Source organism: Erpetoichthys calabaricus, chromosome 3 (genome assembly GCF_900747795.2).
Source record: "Erpetoichthys calabaricus chromosome 3, fErpCal1.3, whole genome shotgun sequence".
Lineage (NCBI taxonomy): Eukaryota > Metazoa > Chordata > Cladistia > Polypteriformes > Polypteridae > Erpetoichthys > Erpetoichthys calabaricus.
In genome coordinates this window covers 229,831,020-229,852,744 of record NC_041396.2, presented here as the reverse complement: position 1 = coordinate 229,852,744, position 21,725 = coordinate 229,831,020, and the positions used below count along the sequence as shown (strand labels likewise).

At 38.2% G+C, this 21,725-nt stretch overlaps 1 protein-coding gene across 2 annotated transcripts in view; it reads left to right on the top strand.

Moving 5' to 3' along the window:
- adgb (androglobin) overlaps positions 1–21,725 on the top strand; it is a 225,479-nt gene that overhangs the window by 19,510 nt on the left and 184,244 nt on the right. For both annotated transcript variants that reach the window (XM_051924853.1, XM_051924852.1), the window contains exons 5-7: positions 2,082–2,261; positions 5,683–5,822; positions 15,143–15,229. In XM_051924853.1, coding sequence (XP_051780813.1) covers positions 2,082–2,261; positions 5,683–5,822; positions 15,143–15,229 — 407 coding nt within the window. The remainder of the gene's footprint in view (positions 1–2,081; positions 2,262–5,682; positions 5,823–15,142; positions 15,230–21,725) is intronic.

The window sequence follows — 21,725 nt, the reverse complement described above, 5'->3', positions numbered from 1 at the left end:
GCTTTTAGCTGATCAAGTCTTCACTACTGAGAATAAATACCCAGATTCCACAGTCATAATTTTGCAAGACTTTAATAAGTGCACCTTGTATCTGAACTCCCCAAATACAAGTAGCTGGTGAAATATGCAAATAGAGAGGGAAAAGTCTTGGACAGCTGCTACAGCACTGTCCCAGATGCTTGCCGTAACATTCTATGGGCCCCTTTAGGCAACTCTGACCATGCAATGATATTTTTTCCCTCATATAGAAAGAAAGTGGAATCTGCTAAACCAGAAATAAAATCAGTGCTTAAGTGGACAAGTTAGGCCGTGAAGAGACTACAACTCTCTGTAGTCTGTGGATGGCCTGGACTCATTTATCTAGGAGATATTTTAAGAAAACTCTACTGAATTAGATGAGCATATGGACAGTTACTTCTTACATACGTTTTTGGCCATGAAAATTGTATTCCAACAAAAACAATCATCAAATGTAATAATGACAAGCAAATGGTCTTTCTAAAGAGCTGAAAAAGTTACAAGCAGCTGAAGAGGAATCTTATAAAGGTGGCGAAATGGCTGTTTATAAAGAAACTAAGTATCACCTAGACAAGGCAGTTAAGGATGCCAAAAGATGATATAAGATCAAATTGGAACACAGATTTTCCACAGATGATTGCTTCTCTGTCAACAATGGAACACAGGGTCCTCCTTGGGGGTTTGGTCCGTTTCCTCTCTTTTTCTGTCTGTACACTAGTGACTGCACCTCCAGTGACCCACCTGATATACAGATGGGGAAGAGATGCCATATTGGAAGGTAGTGGATCTTCTAGGTGGTGCTCACTCAACAATCTCAAATGAAACACAAAAACAGTGGAAATGGTTGTGGATTTTAGGAGACACTCCTCACCTCCTACTCTCCTACTTATAAATGGTGTCACTGTCAACAGGGTTCAATTTCTTGGTACCATTATCACTGACATATAAACCTGGAAGAAAACATAACTTCTGTTATCAAAAAAGCTTAGCAGTGGATGATTTTCTCCATCAGCTTAAAAGTTTATGCTGTCCAAATCAGTGCTGGCTCAGTTTTATAGACCTTTCATGGTAAGCATCTAAACTTTCTCCATAACTGTCTGGTATCGCACTCAGAACATTAACCGCAGCATGTCATTGAGTTGGCAGCAGAAAGGAGTATGGGCCTGAAACTGGACTGTATTGAGGATATGTATATATCACAGGTCTGAAACCTTTCTGGAAATATAATTAAAGACTAAACTCACTCTGGATTCAGCTAATGCCACCACAGAAATGTTACTGGTCATTGAAAGAAAGAACTACTAGACCGGTAAAGACTTTCCTTGTGTAGTTACTCTGTTCAAACCCCTGTCTCTGATTCATGTCTGTTTCTTCCTGATGTGTGCAGATTGTGAACAGGTTTGACTACTTTTGAATCTACTGCTTATTTGGGTTTTTAGTGCCATATATTATTCTCTATCACTGCATACATGTACATTTTGTCATGTATTATATATTGTGCTTTTAATTGCATTACTTTTACCATATGTATGGATACACACACGAAGAGAAAAATGCAATAAAGTTAAAATTTGGCTCATTTAATCAGTACTGTGTTTCACCAGGATTGGCTAGAGTTTTAACACTTGTTGAAAAAATGGTGATGTTTACCTCTATTGATCTAGCTAATTCCTTTATCCAAAGCAACATACAAACCACAGCCTCTCAGTTTTAGCACAAGAAGATTAAGGTAATGCACATTAATGGTGAGATCTGAACTTGCAGCCTTATGGCGTATGTTAGCCACTAAGTCACACTTTTAAGTCTTTTGCACATGGAGCAGATGTGACAAATAGCAGGAAATAAATACATTAACATGTCAATTACTATTATACTCAGGAATCTCCATTAAATCTTGAACATGTAATTCATTATAAAGTGAGAGTAACAAAGTTGACAATGAATATATGAAGAACAAAATAGTCATTTATATTTTAAAATACACTTCTCATAACAAATGTTGGCTACAGAGAGGATTTGCAAGTTGCCTTTAACAGTAGTTGTCTAAACCATTTGTGTTTTAGCTTTTAAGATGGATAATTGGTGAAATCAACACGCTATGGAAAGTCTGCAATGGAATTTCAGCAAACGAGGGACTCATATGGACACCTTGGGAACATATTTATGCCCTGTGTAAAGCTGGGAAAGGCCACATGCCACAGTATAATCTCTACGGCAAATATGTGGTGAAACTTTATTGGATGGTAAGCACCTATTGGATGGACATCACTTATGTTTGTACTACACTTAGCAAAAAAATGCAGAGGCTTGTAAGCAAAATAAGTATTAAAATAATATTAATATTCTCTAGATGTATAAACATCTGAAATGACTGAACTGGTTGAAGTTCCTAATATTATTGATATATGTTATCAGTCAAATATTTAGACACACCAGATCAATTGTATCTTTTTTGATCTAAAAGCTTATTCTTAAATATTTCATGGTCTGTAAAATAAATATAAATACGGATGCCCATAAATTAATTTCTTTTGAAAACCAAAAATACTTTTTCAAATTTTCAACCTGAGGAGGTACTTTACCTTTAGGACATTAGCGATTTCTTAATTTGGAATGTGTTGAACCACATTAATTTTAATATTCTAATTATTATGTGTGGCTCATTAAAAAAACAAATTTATGGAATTTCTTTCTTCTATGCAATTCTGCCAATTAACGACAAGGCAGCAGGGGACATAAATTGCTATATTTGGTAGAAGGCCGTTATTTCTTGTTGTAGTAGTTCATAATATGGGATGTAGAGCTCAGTTTTGTAAATAGAGACAGCATTCCGTAATTATGTTAAGAAATGAATATCAGTTAATCCAGAAATGTCAAGAGCTTTGAAAGTTTCTTCAAGTGCAGTCACAAAATTTATTAAGCACTGTGATAAAGCAGCTTTCATGCAAACTAACACAGGAAAGGCAGATTAACAGTTACCTCTGCTTCAGAGAGATGAGTCCATTACAGTTACCAGCCTCAAAGTTGGTAATGAACAGCGCCTCAGATTAGAGCCCAAATAAATGATGGAGTTCAAGCAACAGACACATCTCAGTATCAGCTACTGAGAGCTTGAATCAGGCTTTAATGGTAGAATTGTTGCAAAGAAACCACTTCTGTTGTATGCATGATTTTTTTCCCCCATTGCAAAGATGTGCAGTTAGGGTTGACTAGTCATTCTAAATTGGCTCCATATAAATGAGTTTGGATATATTTGGACATGTGCTCAGCAATGGCCAAGTGTCAAATCTAGAGTTGGTTCTTGCTTTGAATTCAATGCTGGCAAGCTAATGTTATGGAATAGCCAGGGTCTTGTTCTCATCTCACATGTCTTTTCTTTTTATTTAGGCTTTTTGTTTTGTCTCCTAACTATTATTTTGTTAATTTTGTTATTAACAACATTTTTGTATAATTATTAGTGAATACTGTTTTGTTTATTAATTTTATATTATATTTTGTTTTAAATCTTTGCATTTGTTTTTTGTTTGTATCTTGTGCTTTATGAGGTGAAACAAGAGGAGCTGGTACTCTGCTTTCTTTAAACTGCTGACCTGTCTATTTTCTTGCATTATGAGTTGCCGTGTGATTGGGCCAAATGAAGTTATAGGTGGGGCTTCTTATATAAAACAAGCTTATTTAGAGATGAGTGTACTTGTGTTTAACGGAACAAAGGTATGGAAAGTCAGTCTTCGATAGATTGGCTGTGGTGTTCTTCTGGTAAAATGTTGCTGTTTTTTTTAAGCCAGTCATTCACATTATACATCTATCATCATTTGTAGGATTTTAATTATTATTTAGATAATGTGAATAGTGGTATTTGATTATATGGATAACTTAGTTGGTGTTGTTCCCCAGCTTTGCTTCTGTTTTCTGTAAATACTTCTATTATTCTTGTGGGAATATTGGTGAATGAAATTGAATTTGTCTTTTTGATACTGTGATGTCCTACTGTCGGTAACTCTGTAATATTCAACATAGGATTCCTTCCACTTAAGTACATAAGTTTTGATGCCTCAAGCCTGTCACTTCTCAGCACTCCATAGGGACTCATTATCACCAGCAGTAACAAACCTACAAAGGCTCAACACCCTTTTGGTTATCTGTCACTTACAAGCCAATGGGGTCTTACTTCTACTGGACTCATTCTTCTATTGAGATGCGTCCTCTCAGCCTTGATAACCCTGAGGGCAAGAAAGCAGTAAACTTCCACACCAGGTATCCTAATACAGTATTTACTTCAGTCACTCAAAATATAAAGACAAAGTATAGAAATGTAAAAGCAATACCGTATTCATTTAAGTATAATATACCAATAGAAGAAAAGTATAATAGAAAATAAAATAAATGGCAAAAGCCTGGATATAGTCTTAGAAAAGCTTACTGAAAATTGGGATTTTCAAGTGTGAATATTGTCCTGAGCAGCTTTTTAATTCAGCAATCAGTGGGATGCATAAGCTGCATTTGTCCACATTTTGATTGAATGGTCTTTCTTTCTCTTTCTTTCCAATGTGTTTTGGTCTCTGATGTCTGCTGTTCTTCAGACGGGCCAGGATTTTTGTTGAAATTTCATGTGGAGCTGCTTTATTGCTTTTCTTTTGCCAAGCTATAAACTAACTGAAAGTGTCTGAACCTGTGATCTGTGCTTATTTTCCATTCCCTCTGCCATTAAGTTATAAACTTAGACTGAAACAGTAGCATTAAAGTTATAAATGATTGGTGCAATACAGGAGGACAATGTTACTTCCCCTGTAGTTAAGGTCCTGTAAATTCAGTTCATCCTGATTCGTTTGAGCAAAATTAAAATTTAATACAAGCATTTTCAATATATGAAGATTTTATACTCCATTACAATTTTAAAATCCCAGAGTAAGATTACTTTGTCATAATTGATAACTGATTCAGATATATGGTTGTTAAATTATTAATGTAACTACAATGACAGAACTTTAAAGTGTATTATTATCTAGAATTGTAGTAATATTTAAAATTAATTTTTTAAAATCACTCTAAAAAGTCATCAGTTGATATATTGTAGTCTGAGAATTATCAAAAAGTAAAACATTGAGGGTCAGTAAAAAGAATGGTATCTGTTAGCCTAGTCTCACTAAGAAAATGAAAATGAACTTCACACTTCATGATTTTCAAGTAAATCCATTTGCACAGAGTAAACCAGATGCACAATGTCATAACTAGAGTTAGTGAAGGACTGTATCAGTGTGCATCCACAAAGGAAAAAAAAATGTAGACATTGTTTCCGTGCTGTAAAAATATCAGGTAACAGACACAAAGTTTAGACTGTATAGACCTGATCAGGTGCCAAAAACAGAAAAGAAAAATCATTGGACAGCACTCTGTTAACAGCATACAAAATGCAAGAAATATGATTTTAGATATTTGCAGTAATAGGATAATGACCTTTGCAGTTATTGCAATTTCTGTAATCAGAAGAAAAATAATCATACACTTATATGGAAAGTTATATGGTCATATATTGTATATTGCTGTTTATTATAAGCTTTTCCAGTGTCATTCAGCTGAATAATGTTTTCCAGGTCTTGCAAAATTGTATTTTTACACATATGGATGGAAATATTGCTTATTTATGCATGTATTTTATACTTTTAGGGATGCTGGAGAAAGATCACTGTAGATGACACCATTCCTTTCGATGAAAAGAACAATATGCTGCTGCCTGCTACATCCTGTGAAGCAGAACTGTGGCCGATGTTATTAGCCAAAGCTCTCATTAAACTGGCAAATACAGAGTAAGTCAATGGAATTGTGAAGTCGATTTTAACTCCATTATTAGAACCCAAAGTGAAAAACAGACGATTCAACGGGAATGTAATTGGTAATGATGTGAATTGTTTTAGTCTTGGCCTTGTTATGCAGTAATGCCAGTAATCTCAAACATTATAAGCAAGTTATTTTCTTAACATTAGAAAAGATTTTGACAAGAACAGGGCATTCAGTCCAAAACACTCACCAATCCTTTTTACCTATACTAATAGGGTAACTTAAGCAAGAAACGTGGAGTGAAGTTTAACTTATCACAAGGTACTGATAATTTGCTTACAGCTTCATGCAAGGCATTATTTAAGTTAAAATTAAACTGCTGAAGTCAACCTAAAGTCATATTACAAGGAGATCTGGCAACACATTCTCACATTATGAAAAGCTCTGACAAGAATGAAGCACACAGTCCATGGCGCCATTCATGGTTAACCATCTATGTTCAGTGTGCACCCTGAAAATAAAAAAAGTTGAACCAACAGATAGTGGTTTCCTGCTGTACAATGTGAAGGACAGGCTACAAACGAAATCACCTTATCCTTTAATTAATTGGTAGCTGGAGTTCAGTGTCCATCATGGAGAGCTTTTAGAAGATAAGTCCAGGGCTTTCAAAAGGCATTCCTGACTCCAGAAGTGTTTACAGGAATGAACCACTAAGCAATCCCTGTCTGTGCTTTAAAAGCTGTTTCCAGAAAGATCTTAGACGGGCTTAAAAAGATGGAAGTTGAAAGAGCTTAACTAGCAGAAGGAAGAGAGGCCAGAGGTTAGCAGAAAGTTGTAAAGCAGATGAAAGAGAGCAGTTCTTTGTGTAATACAAAGGAAGATGGTGGACCAGCCATCTGACAGAATAGACAAGGGATTGTACTGTTCAGAGCCTCCCAGAAAGATGGCAGAGTATGTAATTTTTTGTAGCTTCTTTTCTTATTGCCACCCCCTTGAGCTCTTTATTGATAAAATTACATTTGCTTTTTAGTCCACAAAAGACATACAATCCATACTGTATCCAGGTGTTCTTAAACTGCAGCAAAAGGAAAATAATAATACTTATCTACCCATTCAGATTTTACTCAAGCTACATCCAAAATACTGCATTTTCATTTAAAAATAGTGTTTTTAAATGAAAACAATCTCCATATTAAATAGTGTTTTACATTTACAGTTACATGTACTTGTTTGGCTGATGCCTTTATCTATGGTGACTTAGAACATTTATGATACAATTGACTCTAATAGGATTTGAAATTCTGTTAGTGCTGTTAGAACTGCAGGGACAGTATTTTCTGGGTCTGATATATATAAAACCATATCATCTGCATATAGAGAAATTTTCTGTTCCAGTCCTTCTCTGACAATCCCCTTTATCTGATAAGAATACATTTCTTTTGGTTTTCCAAGTGGAGTACAGGCAGGTTAAGTAACTTGCTCATGATCACCCAGTGTCAATTTCGCAATGCAATACCAGTAATTACCAACACAAATGGAGAAGAAATTATAGATCATAAAAATATAATGCATGCATTTAGAGATTATTATAAATCCTTATATTCTACTGAGCTCAAAGAAGACAACACACAATCTAACGCATTTCTGGATGCATTACAGACACCACAAATAGATGCTGTAAGTGCTGAGGAACTGGATAAACCTCTAACGCTAACAGAATTACTAGATGCTATAAAGTCACTACAAAGCGGGAAATCAGCAGGCCCTGATGGTTACCCCGTAGAATTTTATCAGACATTCTCCACTCAGCTAGCTCCCCTCTTATTGGCAACATTTACAGAAGCTAGAGACAACCAAATACTACCTCAAACATTTCGACAAGCATTAATCACCGTCTTTCCTAAACAAAATAAGGACTTGTTACAATGTGCATCATACAGACCAATTTCACTCCTGAATAATGATGTTAAGATACTCTCAAAAGTTCTAGCTAGAAGGATGGAGAAAGTGCTGCCCTCGGTAATATCACAGAATCAAACTGGATTTATTAAAGGCTGACATCTATCTTCCAATCTCCGACTCTTGTTTAATGTTATATATTTACCAGCAAAATCAAACACCCCATAGATATTACTATCATTAGACGCAGAAAAAGCATTTGATATGACTGAATGGAACTACCTTTTCACTGCATTGGAGAAATTTGGGTTTGGCCCGAATATTTGTGCATGGATCAAACTACTGTATACCAATCCAGAAGCTTCAGTTTGTATTAATAACATTTGCTCAGACTACTTTAAGCTAGAACGTGGCACCAGACAAGGATGTCCCTTGTCGCCACTGCTGTTTGCAATCGCTATTGAACCACTGGCGGTTCACTGCTGAAATTCTTATCAGATAAAGGGGATTGTCAGAGAAGGACTGGAACAGAAAATTTCTCTATATGCAGATGATATGGTTTTATAAAAAAATTTTTTAAAAAAATTTATAGAAAATACTGTCCCTGCAGTTCTAACAGCACTAACAGAATTTCAAATCCTATTAGAGTCCCTACCTTTCAAAGATCCAAGAGGACATTGGAAAGAAGATCTCTTAATCAATATATCAGAAAAGAAGTGGAAGGTAGCAAAGCAGAGAATTCACTCGAGCTCCATATGCGCAAAGCATAGAATTATTCAACTAAAAATTATGTATCGAGCTCATCTGTCTCGCTTAAAACTGTCCAAAATGTTCCCAGGGCAAGATCCAACCTACGAACGCTGCAACCAAGCTCCTGCTTCACTGGGTCATATGTTCTGGGCCTGCACCAAATGAACATCATTTTGGACCAAAATTTTTAAGTGCCTTTCAGACAGCCTTGGGGTCACAATCCCTCCTAACCCACTAACAGCTGTGTTCGGTGTTCTTCCAGACGGACTTGAAGTGGAAAAGGACAAGCAAACGGTGATTGCATTCACTACACTCTTGGCACACAGGCTTATTCTGTTAAATTGGAAGAATCCTAATTCTCCTCTGATAAGTCAGTGGGAAACCGATGTTTTATATTATTTGAAATTGGAAAAAATCAAATTCTCAGTTAGAGGATCTGTACAAAATTTTTTCAGAACCTGGCAGGATCTAATCAATATCATTTTAGAATAAGAGAAATAACTATTACCGCATTTAATTCCCTTCTCCATCTCTTATTTACCTATATATTTATTTCTCCTTTTCTTTTATTTATTGTTGCCTTATTAAAAAGCCCTAAGCAATTCTACTTTGGCTAAGCTCTCCTTCTCAGGGGTGGGGTTTGATTTGTCTTCAATTTTGTTTGGTTATAAATTGATCTATTTGTATGGAATGATTAAAATAAAAATTAATAAACAGAAAAAAAAAATGATCACCCAGTGTCAGTAGCGGGATTTAAACCCACAACTTCAGGGTTTGAACCATTTATGCAAGTATCACCACTCCCACTAAAACAACCAAAAATGCACATGACATAGCTGTTCGTATACACTGGGCATTCACACATTGGCAGAAACGGAGAGGAAGTGTCCACCATGCTAGACATTCATTTGCAGCTTGTGTTTATACCTGAACAGCAATGCCAATTACAAAAAACAAAACAAAACAAAAATATATATATTGTTTTACTTGGACAGACAATGTGGTTGGAACTGTTATTAGGAATAACACGAGTATAAGGAAAGCAAAGCAGCTGAGAATGAGTAGAATTCAGTCAGGTATAGGCCCTGTAATAAGAATAACCAATCGAAGCATGATTCGAGTCCAAGTTTTCAAAACTCTTCATTTTCTTCCGTCCATACTGCAATCCTGAACTACTTTTTTCAGAAGTGTACTGTTTTGGAGAGCATTTTTAAATGAATGTAATCGTGTGGATGTAGTCTCGTATTTATCTGAAAATAACTAGGTGTGAAAGATAGCTGACATATGAAGCTTATTTCAGTTTTACATGGGCTAATGGCAACCCAACAGCAAAGCCTCATGACTGCCACTGACCACTAATCATTTGGTCAATTTCAGCAGGTTTCGTGCCCTCAGCCCAAAGAAATCTCATTATGGTATGTTATTCAGCAATGGTGCACTCCTGCAACGGAGCAACTGTGTTTATTTGACCTTGGCTTCAACTATTCTAATTGCAGAGCATTGTGCTGTGCACATTCCAACTTCCCATAAGCCATCGCAAACGTGTTCTATTGTGTCAGCTTATATCCATTTTGGTTACCGCATAATTTTGAATTGACTTTTACCTTTTGATTTACCCACAAATAACTGAACTTAGCTTCAGGAGAAGAAACCTGGCTGTTCACTTGCAGTTTAGATGTTAGCACTGATTAAACTAAGTTAGACATTCCCAACACTTTCTTGAAACCACCTTACATAAAAAGTCTTGATTCTCATGGACAGCTTTAGTCAAGTACTAGTGTGAATAGGAGGCCTATCATATGCCCACACTTTACTTTGAGCGCCTTAAAGTAGATTAACACCGAGGATCTCCTGTCCACATGGGCACATTCTTCAGTCTACACTTTGAAGGAAGGAAGTAAGAACATTCATGGAAGTAAGAGAGCCAGACAGATCTTCATCAGCAGAGCTCAAGTTCTGGTGTTTACCAACTGATTTTGTATTAAGGCAGTCTGTATACTCATGCATTATGAAAAGGTGTTATGACTGTAGCCTTTGAATTTTGTAATTTGTCAAAACTCTGAACACAGAGATCCAACCTAAAGACATGACATAGTATTTCTGCAACAGAGTAGAACAGGTTGACTCAGAATCTGATATCATAAATGATTAAAAATAATATGTGACTGCATCTGAGTTATGACATTTAAAGTTGAGAGTGCTGGTAAGTATTGATCCAACATTAGTGACAGGAAAACAAAAGCAAAGACATGCAAACATTCAATAAAAATGATTCAGGCATTTTGAGCTGAGATGAAAGTTCCACCAGAGTTTGTTTAGTTGTTTTTAGTGTTCAGCTATGGCAAATTCTCAGATTCCATGCAGTTTTATTGAGGCCGGTTGTGAAGTTGTGCTTGAGTGGTTTGTCATCAGAGTGTAATTATAGCGATGAACTGCATATCACCAACACCATGGAAATAAGGACTCTAAAAAGTGTAGAAAACAGTGGCTGAAGAGGGTGGGAGGATATTTTTTAATTGTCAATGTTTGTATGTTTTGGGTTAACTGCATCTGTAACGTTAAAAGCAGATAGAGGTTATGTTGTATTGTATTTTATTTAAACTACTTTTTACATTTTTCCTACTTTTTATATTTTACTGTCTTTGTCTGTCTCTGTTATACAATTAAGAGTTTTACATTTAATTTAATTTACAGTTAAATGTTAGACTTCTAGAAAGTTGATTCAATTCATCTGGACATAGTTCTTTTCCAGGGAGATATGTTACATCACTCATCCAAGTGACTTCCTCACTCTCAGTTGACTGCAGGTTTCTCCAACCTTATAAAGAAACAGTACCTTTGCATAATGACCGAAACTAGCACCATTGACTAACAATGGGCCGTGTGATCAATGATATTCAAATTGTCCATTGATCAATGGCCATGAGTACCATTCACAGAGAGTTGGGGAATGGCTACAATCACAGCATTGTAAGATGGTGAATGATGTACCCTTAGACCCCTCCTCAGTTCAGAGATGGTCATTCCTTTTTCACATAAATGGCCTCCTTGACTCCTCACTCAAACCAGCGTTCCTACCTGTCCAGGATGTGTATATCTTCATCACTGAAAGAGTGACCACTGTCCTGTAGGTGTAAATAGACTGCGGAGTCCTGGCCTGACGAGGTAGCTGTTCTGTGTTGTTTTCTAGAATTTCCTTACCTGAATTATTGAGCATGCATCGAGACATTAAATGTTAGACTTTTTGTCTATATGGAGTAACTGTTGTGCTGACTGTATTTGTAAATATAACACAGTTTGTTTAGTTTGCATCTCAATGGTTGTTTCCTGCCAGACTAACACCCCAATTGTATTGAACAGAGAAAGGCGCACTGTACTTTTGAAAGACTAAATTGAGTTTTAAAATAATAGCATTAAAAATGCCTAAACTGTGTAAGAGCCTACTGCTTGCCTTCAGTTTTTCCTGCGTTGACGTCCACTAATCTAATGAGAGGACATGCTCATGGAGGTTATGTAGTTAAACTTTCTACCCATTTCTGACCTCCTTATTCCAATTCAGGGTCACAGGGCAGTTCTGTATATCCCGCTAGGTAAAGGTGTGAGACAGGAACCAAATAAAAGCCTCCAGTACCTTACATATTCTACAAGTAATGTAAAATTACTGCTGCTAGTGATAGAAGTAACATAACTGACATATCAAAGTGAGTTCTGTATAAGCAGCGTTTAAAATATAAAAGTGCTAGACAATAACTTAAAGTTATTATTTTTACTTCAATAAACAAAGTCAAATTTTATAATAGTGTAACTTTTAAAAAACTAATTGTTTTAAGGCTTCCTTAAATTGTATAATATTTTTATAATGTGAAAGAAAATATTACATTAGTTTGCAGAACAATTTTCTTTTTTTCCAAATTACTGGACACATCTTGCTTTGCTTTGAAATAAAGTGTGAATAGCAAAAAAACCACCTATGTCACTGTTCTCATCTGTCTAATTTATGAAAATTTATTAGTGTTAATTGAATGATTAATGGAAATGATTTCCGAAGTTAAAAGCTTATTAAACAGTTTATTTGAAACAGAATCTCCACTGACTCTGTAGGTGGTATAGGGCTGATTAACACAAACTCATTTAGAAAGAGGACAGTGGCCAGTGTTCCTTCTTATTTGTATATTGAAATGATTTCTAAATCACAATAAGAATAAATGAAGTGGACAAAGCCAAAAAGCAAAGCTCTGTACGTTTTATGTAAAGATTTGTCATGGTTGTTGCTGACAATCTATGTGTTCTTCTTCTCAGAAAGTCAGATTTGTTCATTTTTTTATTTATTCTATACTTTATTAATTTCTCTTTAAATTTACCTAATGGATAACTCAAAATGTTTAATTTAAACACTAGCGCTAAATTGTTTTACTATACAGTGTGCATTCTTAACTACTAGTTTGTCAAGTTCATTAACGTATTAATGTGCTTTTCTTTTAACAATGTATACAGTGCAGAATACAAAAACAGTGTTCAGATATGTTAAATTTAAATTAGTTTTAGCATATGGTGAAAAATCACACTTTTCACTTTATGTCATGATAGATAGATAGATAGATAGATAGATAGATAGATAGATAGATAGATAGATAGATAGATAGATAGATAGATAGATAGATAGATAGATAGATAGATAGATAGATAGATAGATAGATAGATAGATAGATAGATAGATAGATAGATAGATAGATAGATGCAGTTTTTCATACACTGAAGGAACAGAGTGACAGGTGGTGGCAAAATGTCATTTAACTGTACTCTCCTAGTCAAATAGGTGGCAGCAAGAAAACCAGGTAGTTTATGTGTGGGCAACATCTGTTTATTATGATGGCCATGCCACCTCTGGCTGCCTGCCTTTTGAAATTTGAACGGGAGCTCATGGCTTAAAGAACTAAAGGGACAGTTGTGGTCAGTAGGGTGAGTTCTAGGAGGATGGCCTCAAGACATCCAGGTACTGTTTCTATACAAAAACCAATTAAAGGGATGACTGGGTACTTAGATGGCACTTAAAAGCTCTTTCTGGTCAGATCTTAAGTGGACTTGAAGCCAGGAGGTTACTTTTACAAAGAACAAGTTATACAAGGGACAGATGGTTGTAATTATAAAAGGTATAGGATGTGTGAAAGGAGTACTTATGAGTGGTACGAAGGCAGAAAAAAATAGACCAGCCTCTCCAGTGTACAGAGAGGGCATTTCACCAGGTCTGCAGCAAGGTCCAGAAAAATATCAGGTTTTTGTTTTCATTTTGTTTATTTGTGTACCTTTGTTGCTCTTTCTGTTTATCTCACTGTGATACCTTGGGTGTCCAGTCAGCCATGGGCCTTTTACACTTTCTGGGATATCGATAGTCATAACTGATAAGGACTAGGGCAAATTAGGACACAAACAGCAGGTATGGTGCAAAGTGTGTTTAATAAAAATAAAAAAAAATCTCCAATAAGTAATCCATAAAATAGTGCCATGAAAATAAAACCAATAAATAAATAAATCCATTAAGTAGTTAAAACCAGGAATAAAATTAAAGTCAGGATTGTCTCCTCTCTTTTCTTCCCTTAGTGCTCTCTCTCTCTCTTGTTTCCATTGCTCACAGTGAATGAAATGCCAGGAGACGCAGTCAACCTTCTGGCTCTCCTGTTTGAACCACCTTTATGGATGCTCATTGGGATCTTCCTGCCTCCTTCTTCAGATTCTGCAGGTCCCTTGAGCCCACAATCACTCCCACACCTCAGCTCGGCATGTGTGATCTGCCCCTGGAGTGCTGTTCCCCTTGCACTACCATGGGTTACCTCGACTGTTTCACCTCCTCTTCTTAGCATTGGCTTGTCCACCCAATCCTGCTCTCTCTTTTTCTTTGGTTTTATGTTTGGTCTTCCCCCTTTTGATCTGCTCAGACCCTTTATAAAACTCTAGAAGTGTAGGTCCAGCCCTCACTGAGCCAAGGAACAGCTAATGATGAATAGCCCCCTTGCACACGCATAATTAATTAATCCATTCCCCCATTGGTGCTCTATAGCCACATATCTTTCCTGGATACCAAACTTGCATGTCTGGGTTTCTCTATTTTAAAAAAAAAAAAAAAAACTTTGCACCTGCTCTAATCTGCCATGGACCCTTGACATGCCATACCACTTTTTTGGACTTTTTTGGCTCCTTTGGAGTTCATTTGATTTTGGATGGCTCAAGAGCAGCCCATCTCCTGCAAAATGTAAAGCCTTTAGCACTGAGGTCTTGCACAAATATGTGATGGAGGAATCAGTGATGAAACAAAATATTCAAAATATGCAGTTTTATGCTTGCATAGCCTTCACTCAATAGAATAATTGCTACCTAGATAATAACAATACTAGTGGTAAATGCTTTTTAAGGTTTATGGTGCAGTATCAAGGCAGTGACTATAGAAAACAGGTGGAGTATTACTGGAACAATTTAATTATAGCAATATATTTGTTATGATAATGATGAATATGTCTAGTGCTGAGAATTAACAATGCATTTTTATGTGCTGAATTATAAACATAATCATGTCCTATGTAAAAATAACAACAATATCAATATCTGTCATTAAGCTATTATAGTTTTTGTGTTTGTATCTGATGCTATTACTTTTTTGCTATTGCTTTGTATTATTCTGTATTCATTTTCTGCATTGTTTTTATAGAATCAATGGAAATGGAAAACAAGAACTTGGAGAATTTTCAGTTTTGCATGCACTTACTGGATGGCTTCCAGAGGTTATTCCTCTTCAGTAAGTATTAATAATGTTTCCTCAAATTTAAAATTCTAAGTGATATTTTTTTAGTCATGTGCCATTTCATCATTTTGTAACAAAGGCAGAGAACACTAAATGTAAAGAAGTCAATAAAACAAATAAAAAGTGCCTTAAGAGGGTTTATACATTGTCTGGGTACACCATTTTCCTCCTCTTTGTCAAAGATGAGCATGTTCAGTTATTTATCCATCCATCCATCCATCCATCCATCCATCCATTGTCTCCCGCTTATCCGAGGTCGGGTCGCGGGGGCAGCAGCTTGAGCAGAGATGCCCAGACTTCCCTCTCCCCGGCCACTTCTTCTAGCTCTTCCGGGAGAATCCCAATGCATTCCCAGGCCAGTCGAGAGACATACTCCCTCCAACGTGTCCTGGGTCTTCCCCGGGGCCTCCTCCCGGTTAGACGTGCCCGGAACACCTCACCAGGGAGGTGTCCAGGAGGCATCCTGATCAGATGCCCGAGCCACCTCATCTGACTCCTCTCGATGCGGAGGAGCAGCGGCTCTACTCTGAGCCCCTCCCGGATGACTGAGCTTCTCACCCTATCTTTAAGGGAAAGCCCAGACACCCTGCGGAGGAAACTCATTTCAGCCGCTTGTATTTGCGATCTCGTTCTTTCGGTCACTACCCATAGCTCATGACCATAGGTGAGGGTAGGAACATAGATCGACTGGTAAATTGAGAGCTTCGCCTTGCGGCTCAGCTCCTTTTTCACCACGACAGACCGATGCAGCGCCCGCATTACTGCGGATGCCGCACCGATCCGCCTGTCGATCTCACGCTCCATTCTTCCCTCACTCGTGAACAAGACCCCGAGATACTTGAACTCCTCCACTTGGGGCAGGATCTCGCTACCAACCCTGAGAGGGCACTCCACCCTTTTCCGGCTGAGGACCATGGTCTCGGATTTGGAGGTGCTGATTCTCATCCCAGCCGCTTCACACTCGGCTGCGAACCGATCCAGAGAGAGCTGAAGATCACGGCCTGATGAAGCAAACAGGACAACATCATCTGCAAAAAGCAGTGACCCAATCCTGAGCCCACCAAACCGGACCCCCTCAACGCCCTGGCTGCGCCTAGAAATTCTGTCCATAAAAGTTATGAACAGAATTGGTGACAAAGGGCAGCCCTGGCGGAGTCCAACTCTCACTGGAAACGGGTTTGACTTACTGCCGGCAATGCGGACCAGGCTCTGGCAACGATCGTACAGGGACCGAACAGCCCTTATCAAGGGGGCCGGTACCCCATACTCTCGGAGTACCCCCCACAGGATTCCCCGAGGGACACGGTCGAATGCCTTTTCCAAGTCCACAAAACACATGTAGACTGGTTGGGCAAACTCCCATGCACCCTCCAGGATCCTGCTAAGGGTATAGAGCTGATCCACTGTTCCACGACCAGGACGAAAACCACACTGTTCCTCCTGAATCCGAGGCTCAACTATCCGACGGACCCTCCTCTCCAGGACCCCTGAATAAACTTTTCCAGGGAGGCTGAGGAGTGTGATCCCTCTGTAGTTGGAACACACCCTCCGGTCCCCTTTCTTAAAGAGGGGGACCACCACCCCGGTCTGCCAATCCAGAGGCACTGTCCCTGATGTCCATGCGATGTTGCAGAGGCGTGTCAACCAAGACAGTCCTACAACATCCAGAGCCTTGAGGAACTCCGGGCGTATCTCATCCACCCCCGGGGCCCTGCCACCAAGGAGTTTTTTGACCACCTCGGTGACCTCAGTCCCAGAGATGGGGGAGCCCACCTCTGAGTCCCCAGGCTCTGCTTCCTCATTGGAAGGCATGCTAATGGGATTGAGTAGGTCTTCGAAGTACTCCCCCCACCGACCCACAACGTCCCGAGTCGAGGTCAGCAGCGCACCATCCCCACCATATACAGTGTTGACACTGCACTGCTTCCCCTTCCTGAGACGCCGGATGGTGGACCAGAATCTCCTCAAAGCCGTCCGAATTTAGTTGCACTAAATTATGTCAGTGTGAAGAAGCATAGGTGTGTATGAGTGTACTTTTGATAGACTAACACCATTAAGACTAAAGAGCTCATTGGGGATTACTGGAAAACTAAAGGCAGCAGACACGTTGAATGGAGCTGAGGTGGACTGTGTTTCCAGCTTTAAATTAGGTAACCAAATTACTGAAGACCTTTCTTGGACAGTAAACACTTCCAGTCTTGTTAAAAAAGTACAATAACGACTTTACTTTCTGTTGAGGCTAAAGAAGGCCTGCCTGTTTCTTCAGATTCTGTTCAACCTTTACTGGCGCACTATCAAGAGCATATTGACTAACTACATTATGGTGTGCTATGGCAACTGCTCCGTATCTGATAGGAAGACCCTGCAACGGGTGGTCAAAACTGCCCAGCACATCATCAGCATCCTGCTGCTGACTATTGCTGACCTGTAGCATACGCGATGTCTGTAACGGGTTTGTAGGATCATCAAAGATGCCTCACATCTCAGCCATGGACTTGTTACCTTCCTTCCATCATGGAGGTGCTACATTAGCTTTCAGTCCTGCACTAGCAGGCTCAGGAACAGCTTCTTTCATAACATCATCACCATTCTGAAATTTCATCCCTCACCACTCAATAGCTGACCCTTCTAAATATCACTAACTTCTGACTGTACTCAATGCTGCTTTATTGCACCTTACTGTATATTGCACTTTAATGTACTATTTGCACCCACTGTCTTTTGCACCTTACTCTACTATTTGCACTTTCTGGTTAGATGCTAAAATGCATTTTGTTATACCTGCACAATGACAATAAAGTTGAATCTAATCTAATCTAAAAGCTTCAACTCATCAAGACATAATAAAAAAAGAACATTCAGACAATTGCTCATATGATCTAATAATACACATTTAACTCATAAATTAATCAACTGTTAATACCAGAAATAAGATGAAAACACAGCAAAACTGAAATATGTGATTATTTGGTAGTTTCTTATGCTGGTAGCTATTCTGACCCTGCTATTGTGTAGCTTCCAAAGCTCAAAAGATAGCAAAAAAGTGGTAACAAGTGAAGAGTCATGTGCTGAAGCAAAATGAACAAACGTTATTTAAATGTCTAGCTCTATATTAAATCACCAGGGGCCTCGTGTATAATGCCGTGCGTAGAACTCACACAATAACATGGCATAAGAAGAAAAGCAGGAATGTGCATACGCACAGAAAAATCCAGATGCAGAAATCTATGCGTATGCAAACTTCCACGTCCTTCCGCTACATAAATCCCGGTCAGCATGAAAAGTAACACACGTGCACACACCTGCTGTCCCACCCCAAGCTCCTCCTAGAATTGCGCCTCTTTGAATATGCAAATCAATATAAATAGCCCTTACGCTCAGCCTCATGTGAAAAGACAATGCGAAAAGCACGTGGGGAAAATAGAAGAATTTCAGCGAATACCAAGTGGAGGCAAGGAAAAAGTACTATTTGTTGGTTTAAACAGTGGTATAATCAACAAAAGGAAGTTGATCGAGTGACAGAGTGTTGGAGAAACTCAAAAGCTCAAGTTCACAAAGTCGCACAGTGCCCGAAATAAAAAAGAAGTTGTCAGATATCAAAGTCGCCTTGGAAAGGCGAGTCATAGCCCACTGTCTGAGTGTCATATGAAAGCTTATTAGGGTACAGACAAAAAAAAATAGGCACACAGTGGGGAAAAAAGCACAAAATGTCAACTTTAATCTTGAAATTTCCACTTTAATCACGTAGTTTATTTTGTCATTAAAGTAGAACATCATAAACTTCATCTTAAAATCATTTAATTTACTAGTTTCTCAAATCCCATTGTAACTAAAGTAGCGCGTTAAATGCTTTGAAATTTCCACTTTAATCACGTAGTTTATTTTGTCATTAAAGTAGAACATCATAAACTTCATCTTAAAATCATTTAATTTACTAGTTTCTCAAATCCCATTGTAACTAAAGTAGCGCGTTAAATGCTTTGTTTTGTATTTGATCTTCTATGTGCTCTGTGTGTGTGAATCACTACGTGCTTCTGGGCTTTCTCTTCCTCTGACAGGACACAGAATCCATTATATTTGTGATATTACAGCTCTCTGAATAATTAAAATACTGAGATGTACAGGTGCTGGTCATAAAATTAGAATATCATGACAAAGTTAATTTATTTCAGTAATTCCATTTAAAAAGTGAAACTTGTATATTAGATTCATTCATTACACACAGACTGATGTATTTCAAATGTTTATTTCTTTTAATGTTGATGATTATAACTGACAACTAATGAAAGTCCCAAATTCAGTATCTCGGAAAATTAGAATATCAATTAAGACCAATGCAAAAAAAGGATTTTTAGAAATGTTGGCCAACTGAAAGGTATGAACATGAAAAGTATGAGCATGTACAGCACTCAATATTTAGTTGGGGCTCCTTTGGCCTGGATTACTGCAGCAATGCGGCGTGGCATGGAGTCGATCAGTCTGTGGCACTGCTCAGGTGTTATGAGAGCCCATGTTGCTCTGATAGTGGCCTTCAGCTCTTCTGAATTGTTGAGTCTGGCGTATTGCATCTTCCTCTTCACAATACCCCATAGATTTTCTTTGGGGTTAAGGTCAGGCGAGTTTGCTGGCCAATCAAGAACAGGGATACCATGGTCCTTAAACCAGGTACTGGTAGCTTTGGCACTGTGTGCAGGTGCCAGGTCCTCTTGGAAAATGAAATCTGCATCTCCATAAAGTTCGTCAGCAGCAGGAAGCATGAAGTGCTCTAAAACTTCCTGGTAGACGGCTGTGTTGACCTTGGACCTCAGAAAACACAATGAACCAACACCAGCAGATGACATGGCACCCCAAACCATCACTGACTGTGGAAACTTTACACTGGACCTCACGCAACGTGAATTCTGTGCCTCTCCTCTCTTCCTCCAGACTCTGGGACCTTGATTTCCAAAGGAAATGCAAAATTTACTTTCATCAGAAAGCAGCAGTCCAGTCCTTTTTGTCTTTAGCCCAGGCGAGACGCTTCTGACGCTGTCTCTTGTTCAAGAGTGGCTTGACACAAGGAATGCGACAGCTGAAACCCATGTCTTGCATACGTCTGTGCGTGGTGGTTCTTGAAGCACTGACTCCAGCTGCAGTCCACTCTTTGTGAATCTCCCCCACATTTTTGAATGGGTTTTGTTTCACAATCCTCACCAGGGTGCGGTTATCCCTATTGCTTGTACACTTTTTTCTACCACATCTTGTCCTTCCCTTCGCCTCTCTATTAATGTGCTTGGACACAGAGCTCTGTGAACAGCCAGCCTCTTTAGCAATGACCTTTTGTGTCTTGCCCTCCTTGTGCAAGGTGTCAATGGTCGTCTTTTGAACAACTGTCAAGTCAGCAGTCTTCCTCATGATTGTGTAGCCTACAGAACTAGACTGAGAGACCATTTAAAGGCTTTTGCAGGTGTTTTGAGTTAATTAGCTGATTAGAGTGTGGCACCAGGTGTCTTCAATATTGAACCTTTTCACAATATTCTAATTTTTCGAGATGCTGAATTTAGGGCTTTCATTAGTTGTCAGTTATAATCATCAACATTAAAAGAAATAAACATTTGAAATACATCAGTCTGTGTGTAATGAATGAAACTAATATACAAGGTTCACTTTTTGAATGGAATTATTGAAATAAATCAACTCTATCATGATATTCTAATTTTATGACCAGCACCTGTATACGTGATATCATTTTTATGATGATAGGAGTTAAATCATGTTATTAAACATGGGAACACAGTGGCGCAGTGATTGTTCATGTCTCACGCAAGATGCTTGCTGCGCCATGCGCGACCTTCGATGAAATACTTTATTGTAGCAGACCAGTACTGTCTCTTTCAAACGTACTAACCCCTAATTCCTGTCCTAACTTTTCTTTCTCCAAATACCCAATCGCCATACAATCAGCTCTGTAATAGACGTTAAGCCATCTGTAAGCTTAGAACGCCGATTCTTCAAAACTTTTAAGGAACATTGAAATATCTTCGTAGTATGTGTTTAATTATTCTGTCCATCTATCCATCCAGTGTCGCGTCAGCACCAGCAAGAATACAGCGCAAGGCAGGAACAATTCATGAACGGAGTGCAAGCTCCTAGCTAGCTCTGCAGCACCGTGTCCTGGCATGTTTAATTATTAACAATATAGATTATTTAAATGAAGTTAAAGTTTTATCTGTATAATATAATAAACATATTTTGCTGCATTTCATCTTAAAAATAATATCGTCATAATATGTAAATACGCGCTTTATAAAGTGGCTCAGGTTGTGCAATATTATAACAGATGTGCAAGTTTACAGTGAGTTAATTGTACTTATAAGCACAAACAGTTCTACAAGGAGCACCTGATGGACTGATTGAGTATGTTTATAGTTCTTGGGATGAAACTGTTTCTGAACCGCGAGGTCTGTACATTAATTCCCCACTCAGATACAGTGATATAAATACTCTGAGT